This window comes from Brassica napus, chromosome A9 (genome assembly GCF_020379485.1).
Source record: "Brassica napus cultivar Da-Ae chromosome A9, Da-Ae, whole genome shotgun sequence".
NCBI lineage: Eukaryota > Viridiplantae > Streptophyta > Magnoliopsida > Brassicales > Brassicaceae > Brassica > Brassica napus.
Genome location: NC_063442.1, coordinates 44,950,838 through 44,964,650, shown reverse-complemented (window position 1 = coordinate 44,964,650; position 13,813 = coordinate 44,950,838). Strand labels below are relative to the sequence as shown.

Genomic DNA, 13,813 nt, shown 5'->3' with positions numbered 1-13,813 from the left:
GGCTGCTGCTTATCTCTGGGCCGAGGGCTAGTAATATGGGCTCCCATTGGAATTGTGGCCCAGGTTTAAAATCAACAACAGACAAAACAATTTTATTCATTTTACAGAATTACCCCCTCGAAATTAGTAGTATACTAATGGAATTATTGTAGAAAAATTAGGAGGCGATCTAAATCCAAATCCAAATCCAAATCTGGTTCTCGCTTCACTGAAGAAAAATACGAAGAAGGAGGGAGCTCACTTTTTCTCTTTTTTCCGATCTTCGTACATGTAATCCACTGAATCTTAGCCCCCCCCCCCCTCCGCTGCTAAGATTGTTTTTGGTTGGATCTCGCACTCTCTCTGCCCTCCACAGATCTGAGAATTAGTGAGTGAGCTCGCTCCCTCCCTCGCTCCCTCCCTCCCTCCCTCGCTCGCTCGCTCGAATCTGGAATGGCTTCTACGGAAGCCGCCGATTCCCGCTTAGCCCGAGTAGTGATCCCTTCGCTTGAGAAGATCATTAAGAACGCGTCCTGGCGCAAACACTCCAAGCTCGCTCACGAGTGCAAATCCCTCATCCTGCGCCTCAGATCCCCCGACGATTCCTCCCCTCTCGCTGACTCTGATTCTGGATCCTCCCTTCCTGGCCCCCTTCACGACGGTGCTTCCGCCGAGTACTCTCTCGCCGAGTCCGAGATCATCCTCAGCCCTCTCATCAACGCCTCCTCCACCGGCGTTCTCAAGATCGTCGATCCCGCCCTTGACTGCCTCCAGAAGCTGATTGCCCACGGCTACCTTCGCGGCGAGGCCGATCCCACCGGCGCTCCCGACGCCCTGCTCCTTTCCAAGCTCATCGAGACCATCTGCAAATGTCACGAGTTGGATGACGAAGCTCTCGAGCTCCTCCTCCTCAAGACGCTCTTAACCGCCGTCACTTCTATTTCCCTCAGGATCCATGGAGATTCTCTGCTTCAGATCGTCAGGACTTGTTACGGTATCTACTTAGGTAGCAGAAACGCCGTTAATCAGGCCACCGCCAAAGCCTCCCTCGTCCAGATGTCTGTCATCGTCTTCCGGAGAATGGAGGCTGATTCTTCCACTGTCCCCATTCAGCCCATCGTCGTCGCCGAGCTCATGGAGCCCACCGGCAGATCTTCCGAATCTGACCCATCCACCACGCAGTCCGTCCAAGGTTTCATTACCAAAATCATGCAGGACATTGATGGCGTCTTCAACTCCTCAGCTAACTCCAAGGGCACTTTTGGCGCCCACGATGGGGCCTTCGAGACTTCATTGCCTGGGACTGCCAATCCTACTGATTTGTTGGACTCCACCGATAAGGATATGTTGGATGCCAAGTACTGGGAGATCAGTATGTACAAGTCCGCCCTCGAAGGAAGGAAAGGGGAGCTGGCCGATGGAGAAGTTGAGAAAGACGATGATTCTGAGGTCCAGATTGGGAATAAGCTCAGAAGAGACGCCTTCTTGGTTTTCAGGGCTCTTTGCAAGCTCTCCATGAAGACGCCTCCCAAGGAAGATCCAGAGTTGATGCGGGGGAAGATTGTGGCTCTCGAGCTATTGAAGATTCTGCTCGAGAATGCTGGTGCTGTCTTTAGAACTAGCGATAGGTTTGTTTTACTCATCTTCTTTCATTATTAGCAACTGTAGTATAGTTATCCGTGTTTCTTCTGAAAATTGGCTTCATTTCCTGATGAAACAGGTTCTTAGGCGCCATCAAGCAGTATCTGTGTCTCTCCTTGCTGAAAAACAGTGCCTCAAATCTTATGATCATTTTCCAGCTTTCCTGCTCGATTTTACTTAGTCTGGTTTCCAGATTCCGTGCTGGGCTGAAGGCAGAGATTGGGGTCTTCTTCCCTATGATTGTTCTAAGAGTGTTAGAGAATGTTGCTCAACCTGATTTTCAACAGAAGATGATAGTGCTTCGGTTCCTGGAAAAGCTCTGCGTTGATTCACAGATTTTAGTAGATATCTTCATCAACTACGATTGCGATGTCAATTCATCCAATATTTTTGAGAGGTATGCTGTTGTTACCTTATTCTATGTCACTAGATTAGAAAACCTCATTTGTAGTGACAATGATGTCTTAGCCCTGTATATGTTTTTTATTTGTGGTATAAAAGCTGAGATCAATAACTATTTGAGGTGACATTCATTTCCGTGTTTGTTTTCTGTACCTTGTTTTTAGGATGGTCAATGGTCTGCTTAAAACTGCTCAAGGAGTGCCTCCTGGCATGGTTACTACCTTGTTGCCACCACAAGAAACAGCCATGAAACTTGAAGCCCTTAAGTGCTTAGTCGCTGTTTTAAGGTCCATGGGAGACTGGGTGAATAAACAGTTGCGTCTTCCAGATCCTTATTCAGCAAAAATGCTAGAAATTGATGATAGAAATCTTGAAGAAGGGGGCCATCCGGTGGAAAACGGTAAGGGGGACGGGGGCCATGGAGGGTTTGAAAGATCAGAGTCTCAGTCTGAATTGTCCAGTGGAACTTCAGATGCCTTAGCAATAGAGCAACGTCGAGCTTACAAGCTTGAACTTCAGGTAAAACTTTACATTAATTTAATTCGGTACTTGTTTTCTTTTGTCTCAGTCTCAACTAAAAACTGATATGGTTTTAATGATGGCAGGAAGGTATTTCTATTTTCAACCAGAAACCTAAGAAAGGTATTGAGTTTCTAATCAAGGCAAACAAGGTGGGAGATTCACCAGAGGAAATAGCAGCTTTTTTGAAAGATGCATCGGGGTTGAACAAGACGTTGGTAGGGGATTATCTGGGGGAAAGAGAAGACCTATCCCTTAAAGTGATGCATGCATATGTGGATTCATTCGACTTTCAAGGAATGGAATTTGATGAGGCCATTCGAGCCTTTCTAAGGGGCTTTAGGCTGCCAGGAGAAGCACAGAAAATTGATCGTATCATGGAGAAGTTTGCGGAGCGTTACTGTAAATGTAACCCAAAGGCTTTCTCTAGCGCTGATACGGCATATGTACTCGCTTACTCTGTTATTTTGCTCAACACAGATGCACATAACCCTATGGTTAAGAGCAAGGTATATATTTGAGCTGATTCGCTTAATACCTTACTGAATTCCTTCTTTAGGAAGATACTAGTATAATCAAGTTTGAAGCTTGTGATACAATGGCTTGACAAGGTAATTCATTTCTAAAGTTTTCAATCACAACGTGCAGATGACGGCTGATGGTTTTATTAGAAATAATCGTGGGATAGATGACGGGAAAGACTTGCCTGAGGAATATCTGCGTGCATTATATGAAAGGATATCTAGAAATGAAATAAAGATGAAGGATGATGGTTTGGGTCCGCAACAGAAGCAGCCGGCAAACTCAAGTCGATTACTTGGCTTGGATACTATCTTAAATATTGTTGTTCCTAGGCGTGGTGACGATCTGTACATGGAGACCAGCGATGATCTTATCAGGCATATGCAAGAGAGGTTTAAAGAAAAAGCTCGCAAATCTGAGTAAGAAGCTTACTTTAACGTGCTTTTTAATTTGCACGCTGTTGTTCAGTAGTCTATTTCATGGAAGTTGATTCTTCGTCGATCTTTTCTCTTTTGGGCATCATTCATCTTATCTTTTGATAGTAGCTCTTTGGGAGTTGGCCAGGTCAACTCTGTTCTTATTGTTATGTCTGTTTTCAGTTTAGCTATGGTATTTATAATTGGAGTTACCCGAAAGTGTATCCCGGGTTAATGATTTTTGTTTTCCACTGTAGGTCAGTTTATTATGCAGCCTCGGATGTAGTTATTCTCAGATTTATGGTTGAGGTGTGTTGGGCTCCTATGTTGGCTGCTTTCAGTGTTCCACTTGACCAGAGTGATGATGCAGTCATTACGACATTATGTCTGGAGGGTTTTCACCATGCTATCCATGTTACTTCTGTAATGTCTTTAAAGACGCACAGAGATGCCTTTGTGACATCACTAGCAAAATTTACTTCTCTCCACTCTCCTGCTGATATCAAGCAGAAAAACATTGAGGCCATAAAGGTTGGTATCCTTTCTCTCAACTTGCTTTCCTTATTTTCTGGGTAAAAGAAGAGTTAGGGAAATCTCATTCAGTTTTAAGTTTTATTCTATGTTGGATTAACATTCACATTTTTTGTTAGAAAATCTTGGGAAATACCATGCGTTGTTTCTTTTTAAGCTTTTCTAGTTTATAGACGATAGTGATTGGCCTAGCTTTTGCCTTCTGTTTTCTTTGTGGAATTGAGTTGGATACTTTGGATGATAAGAAGCGGATTCTATGGATTAATTGTTTTTGTTTGTTCACTGGTAGGCAATAGTCAAATTGGCAGAGGAAGAAGGTAACTATCTGCAAGATGCTTGGGAGCATATATTGACATGTGTTTCTCGGTTTGAACATCTTCATCTCTTGGGGGAAGGAGCGCCTCCTGATGCTACCTTCTTTGCATTTCCTCAAACCGAGTCAGGAAACTCTCCAATGGCTAAGTCAAATTCAGTACCTGCAGTTAAAGAAAGAACACCTGGAAAACTTCAGTATGCTGCTTCTGCTGTGATAAGGGGTTCCTACGATGGTTCTGGTGTTGCTGGCAAGGCCTCTAATACGGTGACATCTGAGCAGATGAACAACCTGATATCCAATCTGAACTTGCTAGAACAGGTTGGTGACATGAGTCGGATATTTACGCGTAGTCAAAGATTGAACAGTGAAGCCATAATTGACTTCGTTAAAGCACTCTGCAAAGTTTCCATGGATGAATTACGATCTCCATCTGATCCACGAGTCTTCAGCCTTACAAAGATTGTAGAAATAGCGTAAGGATCAATCTTTTATCAACAACATTTATTGTGTCTTGTTCACACTCTCCTTATTTGTATTATATTGGTTACAATGGCAGGCACTATAACATGAATCGCATAAGACTTGTCTGGTCGAGCATCTGGCATGTGCTCTCCGATTTCTTTGTGGCTATTGGCTGTTCCGATAATCTCTCCATTGCAATTTTTGCTATGGATTCCTTGCGCCAGCTGTCTATGAAGTTCTTAGAGCGGGAAGAGTTGGCTAATTATAACTTCCAAAATGAATTTATGAAACCTTTTGTTGTCGTCATGCGCAAAAGTGGTGCTGTTGAGATCAGGGAATTGATTATACGATGTGTCTCACAGATGGTTTTATCACGTGTTAACAGTGTCAAGTCTGGATGGAAGAGCATGTTCATGGTATTTGATCTATCAAACTCCCTGCTCTTAACTTTGATGTCTCTCGCAGTTTTTGATGACAGATCTACTTACTGAAATATGTTTGCTCTTGCAGATTTTCACGACAGCAGCGCACGATGCACATAAAAATATTGTGTTCCTGTCTTTTGAAATGGTTGAGAAGATAATCCGAGACTACTTCCCACACATCACAGAGACAGAGACGACCACCTTCACAGACTGTGTGAATTGCCTTGTTGCATTTACCAATAGTAAATTTGAGAAAGATATCAGTCTCCAAGCCATTTCGTTCCTTCAATATTGCGCGAGAAAACTTGCTGAAGGCTCTGTCGGTTCATCATTGAGGAGGAACCCTCCATCTTCTCCACAGGGAGGAAAGGGCGGGAATCATGATAGTGGGAAATTTCTAGAAAGCGATGAAGATTTATATTCTTGGTTTCCCTTGTTAGCTGGTAAGCCGTTACTTTGCAGGACTCATCTTTGCATTTCACTTCTCTGAAAATCTCAACAGCGGTTTTCCTTGCCGTGCAGGTTTATCTGAACTTAGTTTCGACCCAAGAGCAGAAATAAGGAAGGTTGCGTTGAAAGTCCTGTTTGATACTCTGCGGAACCATGGTGACCATTTCAGTCTATCCTTATGGGAACGGGTTTTCGAGTCTGTTTTATTTCGGATATTTGATTATGTGCGTCACGACGACGTTGACCCGCCTGGTGAGCATTCAGCTGATAATGGGGAAGTCGACCAAGAGTCTTGGCTCTACGAGACATGCTCGTTAGCTCTGCAACTAGTGGTAGATCTCTTTGTGAATTTCTACAAGACGGTTAACCCTCTCCTTAAGAAAGTACTGATGCTATTCGTAAGCTTGATAAAACGCCCTCACCAAAGTCTTGCTGGTGCGGGCATTGCTTCGCTCGTACGTCTGATGAGAGACGTGGGTCATCAATTCTCAGACGAACAATGGGACGAGGTTGTGTCATGTATTAAAGAAGCGGCAGATGCTACATCCCCTGACTTCTCATTCGTTACCAGTGAAGATTTGACGCAGGACGTTGTAAGCAATGAGGATGAAACAAGTGAAAATACCAACGACGCAGTGAGAAGAAGAAACAGGCAGCTTCATGCTGCCGTAGCAGATGCCAAATCCAAAGCTTCAATTCAGATTTTTGTGATCCAGGTCAGTCGATATCTTTCAGCCTCTTTGGTGATCAACCATGGATATACACACATATATAATCAACCTTATCAGTATATGTGTTCTTTTATTTGCAGGCGGTAACAGATATATACATTATGTACCGTACATCTCTCGCAGCCAAACACATGTTGATGCTCTATGACGCTATGCACTGCATCGCATCCAACGCTCACAAAATCAACGCCGACACAGTCTTACGTGCCAAGCTTCAGGAGCTTGGGTCGTCCCCTGAATCCCAAGAGGCTCCTCTCCTTCGCCTGGAGAACGAATCTTTCCAAACATGTATGACCTTCTTAGACAACCTCATAACAGACCAGCCCTTGGGCTACGAGGAGGCGGAGATAGAAAGCCACCTCATAAGGCTGTGCAGAGAGGTGCTGGAGTTTTACGTGGAAATTTCATGTTCGAAGGAGCAGTCGTCTAGATGGGCGGTTCCCTCGGGGTCAGGAAAACGCAAGGAGCTAACGGCGAGGGCTCCGCTAGTGGTGGCTGCGATTCAGACACTGGGAAACATGGGAGAGTCGCTGTTCAAGAAGAACCTGCCGGAGTTGTTTCCTCTGATAGCGACGTTGATAAGCTGTGAACATGGGTCAGGTGGAGAGGTACAAGTAGCTCTTAGTGATATGCTTCAGAGATCAATGGGACCTCTTCTCCTCCACTCTTGCTCCTGATAATTATCTCTCTGAGGTTTGTATACTCTTCTTTTTTTCATTTTCTGTTACCTCCCCCCCCCCCCCCCTTTCGATTTGCTTCTCTTAATTTTTTTTTCTACTACATTTGCTGCTGCTTTTGTTCTTTCAATGTTTGGTAGCAATGGGCAGAGATTAGCGTTCACGAGTTGTGGTCGGATATGTTGTTTTTCGTTTATGTAAATTGTAATATTAGACAAGCCTATGATTATGACACATTGCATAATAAGTCTTAAAAACGAATCTTTCTTTATTTTATTTGAGGTTTGAATAAATCACGCAAACATGGTCTTACAACAAATAGCGAACATTAAAACTAAATAAGAGAGATGCAATAGGTTAGTACAAAAATTGAATGAATAGAGAATGTTTTGTTTGTGATGGATAGTTTTATAAAAGATACATTATTATTACATACATTATTGCGAGAAATCAAAAGTGGATGCCTAAGCGGCGGATCTCAGAGCGGAAGACGGGACTGGAAGAGAGAGTACGATGAGCCAAACTCCGAATGTCTTCTCTTGAGCATTCCTTTGATATTCTCACCAGTTCCCACAACGCTCCTCCGCTTATCATCTCCTTCGCATTCACCTCTGTCCCCCCACCAAACATCAAATCAAGAAATGTTGTCAGTGCACATAGGTAGGTGTCGAAGAGGGCCAACAAAAGAGAGAGAAGGATGGCGCACTAACCATGTTGGGCCAAATGGCATAAAGCGAGCTCTATGTGGCGCCTGATTGGTGCAGCTTCATCGTTAGCATGTTGTACTATCCAGGGAAGAGCTCCGTCTTCTATTAGCAGTGATCTCCCACTCTTCACACCTTCACACACTCTTTCTTCACATTAACCTCCCCCAATAATAAAACATTTTGAAAGAATACTGGTAAGAGCTATCTTTATTTATTTATTTACCTTGCGTGGTTGCTCTGGATTCACACTTTGCAAAGTTGGCAATTCCTCGAGCCACCTGAGCAAGAACATCCGGATGTCCGCATCTAACCATTCCCAACAACGCCTTTATTCCACCATCCGACCATAGTCTTGCTTGAAGTTTGTCTGCCAAACCCAACATTATGTTTCAGATTTTTGTTCAGTTAGAAAAGAAAAAGGTTGTTTGGGTTTACCGTTGCCACAGAGATTGGCAATAGCTCCAGCAACCATTCGTAATGTCTGCGGATCCTCTGCATCTGCAGCTGTTAACGATAGCAAGCTAATTCCTCCTTGGTCCACAATCAGTTGTTGGCTCACTTCTGTTACCCCACAAACAAATTATATAAAAAAAATCATCAGCGTTGTATCCTACACAAACAACTCCGTGTTTCTGCTGTCTTAACCACTGATCAGTAATGAGTTTACCGTTCATTGCGAGATTGGCAATTGCACCAGCCGCAACTCTTCGGACAGTTTCATCTTCGTAACTCCTGAGAAGCATCAGCAATGATGCAAGACCTCCAGCTTCAACAATCTTTTCCTGATTTGCCTCTGCTTATCAAAGTAGGTCAACTATTGAGGACCTAGAGCAGAAATAAAAGATACCGAACCCTCAGAAATGATGCAAAACTTACCTTCAGCTGCTAGGTTGGCCACAACTTTCACAGCATGAATTCTGATGTTCGCATCATCTGACTCGAGCAATTGCAAGATCTTTTGTAGACCCACTGTTTCAAAAGAGTATGGAAAGTTATAAGAACCGCATAGACATAGCTCATACATTTTAGATGAAATCCTCATTACCTTGTTCACATAGTGTAGCAAATGGTGCCTTCTGTCCGTTCACAGATTCTCTTGCTTGGGAATGACGTGATGGTAATGAGTCCGTGTCAGAGTATGAATTCCCCGGTGCACCTCTGTCCAAGCATCTCCTCATCTGTAAGAGTAATAATCAACGGTCAAGATGACAAATTCATAAGACTCAAATTCATAACATACATTTGTTATCTAGTTACACTAGAAGCAGGCTAACAGGTGATATCAGAAAATGTGCAAGATCAAAGATGGCAAATTGACTAATCCTTTTATCTGATGTATAAAGACAATTCCTAAGGAGAGACCCATTCAGATTCGAAAATTTGTACCTGGTCAGCTTCAAAAGTAAGCTGCACAAGCTGACTTCGTAAAATGGTGACCTCTTCTTCAAGTTTCTTTTTATGAAGAGCCTCATCCTCCAGCAGCTTTTGTAATCTTGACATTCCAGCATCTTCTCCTTCCTAAAACGCCCGAGAGAGATTGGTTAAATGATTGAAAGATATAGAGAGCGAAAGAGAAGTTAGTTAAAGACTGGGTACCCCTGATCTTGTCTTCAGTGTTGACTGGCTTTTTAATTTGTTAACTTCTTCTTCAGCTGCCTTCTTTAACTTTATTTCTTCCTCAAGTGATTCTTTTAGCTTAGCGAGTTCACTAGCGGTAACAACCCCATTGACCTGCAATGCAAAGTAACAAGTACTAGTTAAAGATGCGCACCCAAATCACCCCGAAAACATATAATAATAGTCACAGGGCAAAGTACCTCTCCATTGCGTTTGCCATTCTCCCGCTGGTTCGAGATCAATTTTTCCTCAAGCTTCTTAACTGACTCCATATATTCCATTTGACATTTTAGTTTTTCCTTCTGTAAACATAATATTAGATCTCACAAGGTATAGAGAAACAAAACACGGGTTGGCTAAATGGATTTCGAATGAACCAACCTCCAAGGCCTCTGCAAAGTTCTTTTCGACTTCTGATATACGATTTTGTGCTTGTTGATTTATTCTCTCCACATCATCATCAAATGCTTTCAGCTGCCTCTCATTTTCAGCGATAACCTTATCAAGTTGGACCTCAAGCTTCTTGGACAAACTCTTGTAATCAAATTCTTCCTTAATCTTTAACATATTCTCTACCTTCATTGCCTGCCCAAGATTTAAAATAAAATGTCTCAGTAGACTTGCTCATTACGGAAAGGGTAAAGGTAGTGAAAACCCCACCCTTTGACCAAATAATATAGTACTTGTTGTCTCTCCTCTATGACGCGGAGAGGGACCAATTGTCACAATAAGGGATGTTCTTGCTGTGCCTGAAACGCAAGCAACAGATACACGTGAAATGATGATAGTATAGCAGGAAGTCCGAAATAAAGACACTGACGAAATGAATAAGATAACTAACCACCAAAGGAATCTCTCAACAAGCGAGTAAGTTTAGAATCACGAAGTGGAACGTGAGGGCTATTCTCAGCAATTGCATTAATGCATTTCCCTAAAGCACTAAGAGAGAGATTAATGGATTTAGCTTCCTCGAGCATGTGCCCTTCGCTGCCTGCATTGCGTAAGGAGGTGAAACATGAGCAAAATCCAATAAGAAGAGCTTGGTACAAGCTAATGATTATTAGGAAGGGTTTATACCAGACTTGTGAACACGTTCAGAGCCAGCAAGATCGACAAGAACAAGCTTGCTTCTTCTGACAAGTGGCTTAGACGGTCTGACAAAGTGAGATGAGTTGTCAGCATCATTAGAGACGGAATCCTCGTGTTCCACCACCGACCTCTTGACATGGACCTGAACTATTATTGATAATGCATCATGGACTCAAGCGGAGTAGGGAGAAGGGGAGGGATGAGAATGAGGGTGGGAATATTACCATGAGAATGGCATGACTTCGAGACGACTCAGTATTCAATTTAGTGTTGGCAGCAACTCGATGGGTTTCCCCAAGATGAAGGAGCTCGAGGAAGTTTTGCTGGTTCCTGATCTCAACATGGGTGGCACCTGGGAGGGACACGTCTCCAGTTTTGGGGTCCTCCACAATCGCAATATTGTCGTTGCTTGGGTCAAGGAGATCTTGGATGGTCTCCATGTAAAGCTGGAGATGAGGAGAAAAAAGAAGTGAGAATAAAAAAAACAAAAACAAGAGAGGATGGAAGGAAGCAATTATACCTGGAGATAGGAGACAGAGATGGAATCAGTGTCAAGAGAGGTGCCAGAGATGATGTCTTCCATAGATCTGACCATGATACCACGAGCAGCGGTATCTTCGTCACCCAATCTACCGAGGGTAAAAGTCTTGCCAGTACCAGTCTGGCCATAAGCCATGACGGTGCCATTGTAACCCTCGAGAACACTCTCAACGACAGGCTTGGCAACGACTTGGTAGACGCGCTTCTGGGAAGCAGATTCGGTAAGGACGTCATCAAACTCGTAAGTCTCCGTATCCCAATTGTTTTTCCTAAGTTTAAGCCTTTTAAGCTCAGGTTGCAACTCCACGCAATCCGCGAAATCAGCATCCGCCACGCACTCATCTGCATTCCGAGGTCGTAATCTTACTGCCACTCGAACTCTCCCTGGCACTGTTTAACAACACGACAGCAAATATACACTCCTTTCAGAGCAGATCTAATGGAGAATACGTAACACTAATCAATCAAGTAAACGTTTGAATAAAAAAATGCATCAGAGTAAAAGTGCGCAGTGATAGATATGATAATAGGGGGACACCTCCGTTGTCTCCTCCTCCTCCGAGAGGAGCAGCAGATGAGCTGCGGCGGGGAGCTGGAGCGGAGGAAGGAATCCTTGATTTGAAGGAAGACGATCTCAGATTTGACGAATTAGCTCCAGAGACTGGTCTCATGGATCCTCCTCTCGTCCCACCATTTCTCGATGAAGAAGACGCCATTGCCATCTATCCTCCTATGATTTACTAATCTTCTTATTAGTCAGAGAAATAGATGCAAATGAGGTAAGCAGAGGTTCCCCCTTGCAGACCACAATCAATCGAGGGTTTTTTCCAATTTTGGGGATTTATTTATTTATTTATTTTTTTTTAAAAACAGTAGTGATGGTGGAGGAGGAGGATGGCGGGGCCCACACTCGGTTCGTAATTTTGAATGAAGACAGAGACAGTCGTTGTGTTTAACTGGGTCCTACTGTGTCCAAAATAAAAAAAAAGTACTGCCTTTTACCTTTTTTACCCCTCAACTAGACTGGTTCAGTCCGCTTTAATTGCGCCGAATTGGGTCGGTGTTCTGTCAACAAGACTGGATTTCATTTACCACAGAGCCCATTTACATTATTTTGTAGGCCTCAATGAATTTTGATGATGGCCCACTGTGTAGAACAACAAGCTTCCATAATTTTATTACACAATAATAGATAGATACTCTTTTAATGGTCACGTACGTTTCTAAAACTTTGAAACTCTCTCAGGACATGGATTTCTAAAGCGAGTGATAATTCATTAAAGAAAAAAAAAAAAAATCCAGTACAAGCTTTTTAATAGGTTGAAAACGAATAACAGGGGCTTAGGTTCAAGCATTGTGACATATTAACCAGCAAGTGGATTGGCGTGGATTGTCACACGGTTTAGCCTTATCTCAGCAAGCGGCCTATCTCCCGCACCTGTTTGAGTCTGCACAATCATATCACTCAAAATCACTTTTTTTTTTTCAACACTCTTGTCACAGTAGGAAAGAAAACCCAAGAGGTGATTTCTTGAGGGGAAACAAGATTTACGGGGGTGGGTTTACCTTTTCCATGATGTCAAGAACTTCGAAGCCATGAATGACTTTGCCAAAGATGGTGTATAGTCCATTGAGATGAGGTTGTTTTGCATAGGTTATGAAGAACTGGCTTCCGTTTGTGTTTGGCCCACTGTTTGCCATCGACAGCATCCCTCTTGCATTGTGCTGTCACAACAATAAATAATAATTAAAAAGGCAAATCGATTCAAAACCAAATACTCCTCCTAAGCGGCTGACACAGCAGGTATGTGAGTCAAAACACATTGATGCTTTTTAAATGGATAAAATATATAGATTTCCAAGCCTAAGGAGAGAATCCTATATTTGTGGATGCTAAGTATTTTAATAAAAGAGAGATCAACTAGGTATATATGATCATCCCTTGGCAGAAATAAGTAGAGTACCTTAAGGGAGTCACGAATCTCGTCATTGAATTTCTTTCCCCAGATGCTAGTTCCTCCTTTCCCAGTTCCGGTTGGGTCTCCGCCTTGAATCATGAAGCCTTTGATATTCCTGTGAAAGATTGTCCCATCGTAATACCCACTTGCACATAGCGCCAGAAAGTTCTGCATCATCATCATCATCAATACAGCAGGATTGTGCAAGCGTTTATTATCAGTAAAGCTTTACAAAAAAAAACAAAACAAAACTGCGATATGAATGACCACCACCACCTAATCAAGGACCAAGACAAATTCAGCTGCTACATAGAACATTATTCAAACAACCCTAACTTTTGCGATTGCTATTATAATATAAAAATCCAGAGACTGACTGAGCAGCAGCAGACAATCCTTCCTCACCCAGCAGAGAGATTAAACAATGAATATCACTTTCAATTTTCAAAGACAAAACAAGTAACCTCGGCACTCTTGGGAACCTCGTCACAGAAGATCTCGCACTTTATATCCCCCAGATTCGTGTGCAATGTTACTGACTGCGCAAACCAAACCAAGACGATGACGAAACTCCACACTCTTATTTACTATTAACATGTACAAAAACAAAATCAAAGTCTGACCATTGACGCTGTGATGCTTGGAATCTAGCGGAGCTTTGAGTTGATTTCCTCCCTCTTCCTTCCTCGATGCTGGAGAGCTTTTTCTTCCCGATTTTTCTGCAGTGAGGTCCGCCGTCGTATTGGAATTATACGGGCCACCTCTATGAGAGAGTGTCGGTCCACTAATAAACGATTGCTTGTAGTATTGGGCATTATATGGGCCACGTTA

The 13,813-nt window shown here is 43.0% G+C and overlaps 3 protein-coding genes across 3 annotated transcripts; 1 reads left to right on the top strand and 2 right to left on the bottom strand.

Moving 5' to 3' along the window:
* Positions 1-165: 165 nt before the first annotated feature.
* Positions 166-7,347, top strand: LOC106434161 (brefeldin A-inhibited guanine nucleotide-exchange protein 3). The gene is made up of 11 exons (XM_013874989.3): positions 166-1,607; positions 1,700-2,017; positions 2,187-2,541; positions 2,628-3,050; positions 3,190-3,482; positions 3,737-4,010; positions 4,300-4,799; positions 4,883-5,204; positions 5,299-5,656; positions 5,736-6,379; positions 6,475-7,347. The coding sequence occupies exons 1-11, from the start codon at positions 433-435 to the stop codon at positions 7,069-7,071; spliced, it is 5,259 nt and encodes a 1,752-aa protein (XP_013730443.2). The 5' UTR covers positions 166-432; the 3' UTR covers positions 7,072-7,347.
* LOC106434162 (kinesin-like protein KIN-UB) lies at positions 7,316-11,855 on the bottom strand. The gene is made up of 17 exons (XM_013874990.3): positions 11,563-11,855; positions 11,005-11,414; positions 10,709-10,930; positions 10,473-10,626; positions 10,237-10,386; positions 10,056-10,144; positions 9,777-9,980; positions 9,596-9,697; positions 9,375-9,509; positions 9,165-9,296; positions 8,824-8,956; positions 8,655-8,747; positions 8,446-8,571; positions 8,214-8,339; positions 8,002-8,145; positions 7,782-7,910; positions 7,316-7,682 (listed from the first exon to the last, which is right to left on the bottom strand). Exons 1-17 carry the CDS (start codon positions 11,744-11,746, stop codon positions 7,522-7,524), a joined length of 2,694 nt encoding a protein of 897 aa, XP_013730444.2. The 5' UTR covers positions 11,747-11,855; the 3' UTR covers positions 7,316-7,521.
* Positions 11,856-12,090: 235 nt separating this feature from the next.
* On the bottom strand, positions 12,091-13,735 carry LOC106434140 (peptidyl-prolyl cis-trans isomerase CYP18-1). The gene is made up of 5 exons (XM_013874966.3): positions 13,606-13,735; positions 13,447-13,521; positions 12,989-13,150; positions 12,591-12,749; positions 12,091-12,472 (listed from the first exon to the last, which is right to left on the bottom strand). The coding sequence occupies exons 1-5, from the start codon at positions 13,606-13,608 to the stop codon at positions 12,389-12,391; spliced, it is 483 nt and encodes a 160-aa protein (XP_013730420.1). The 5' UTR covers positions 13,609-13,735; the 3' UTR covers positions 12,091-12,388.
* Between the last annotated feature and the right edge of the window lie 78 nt (positions 13,736-13,813).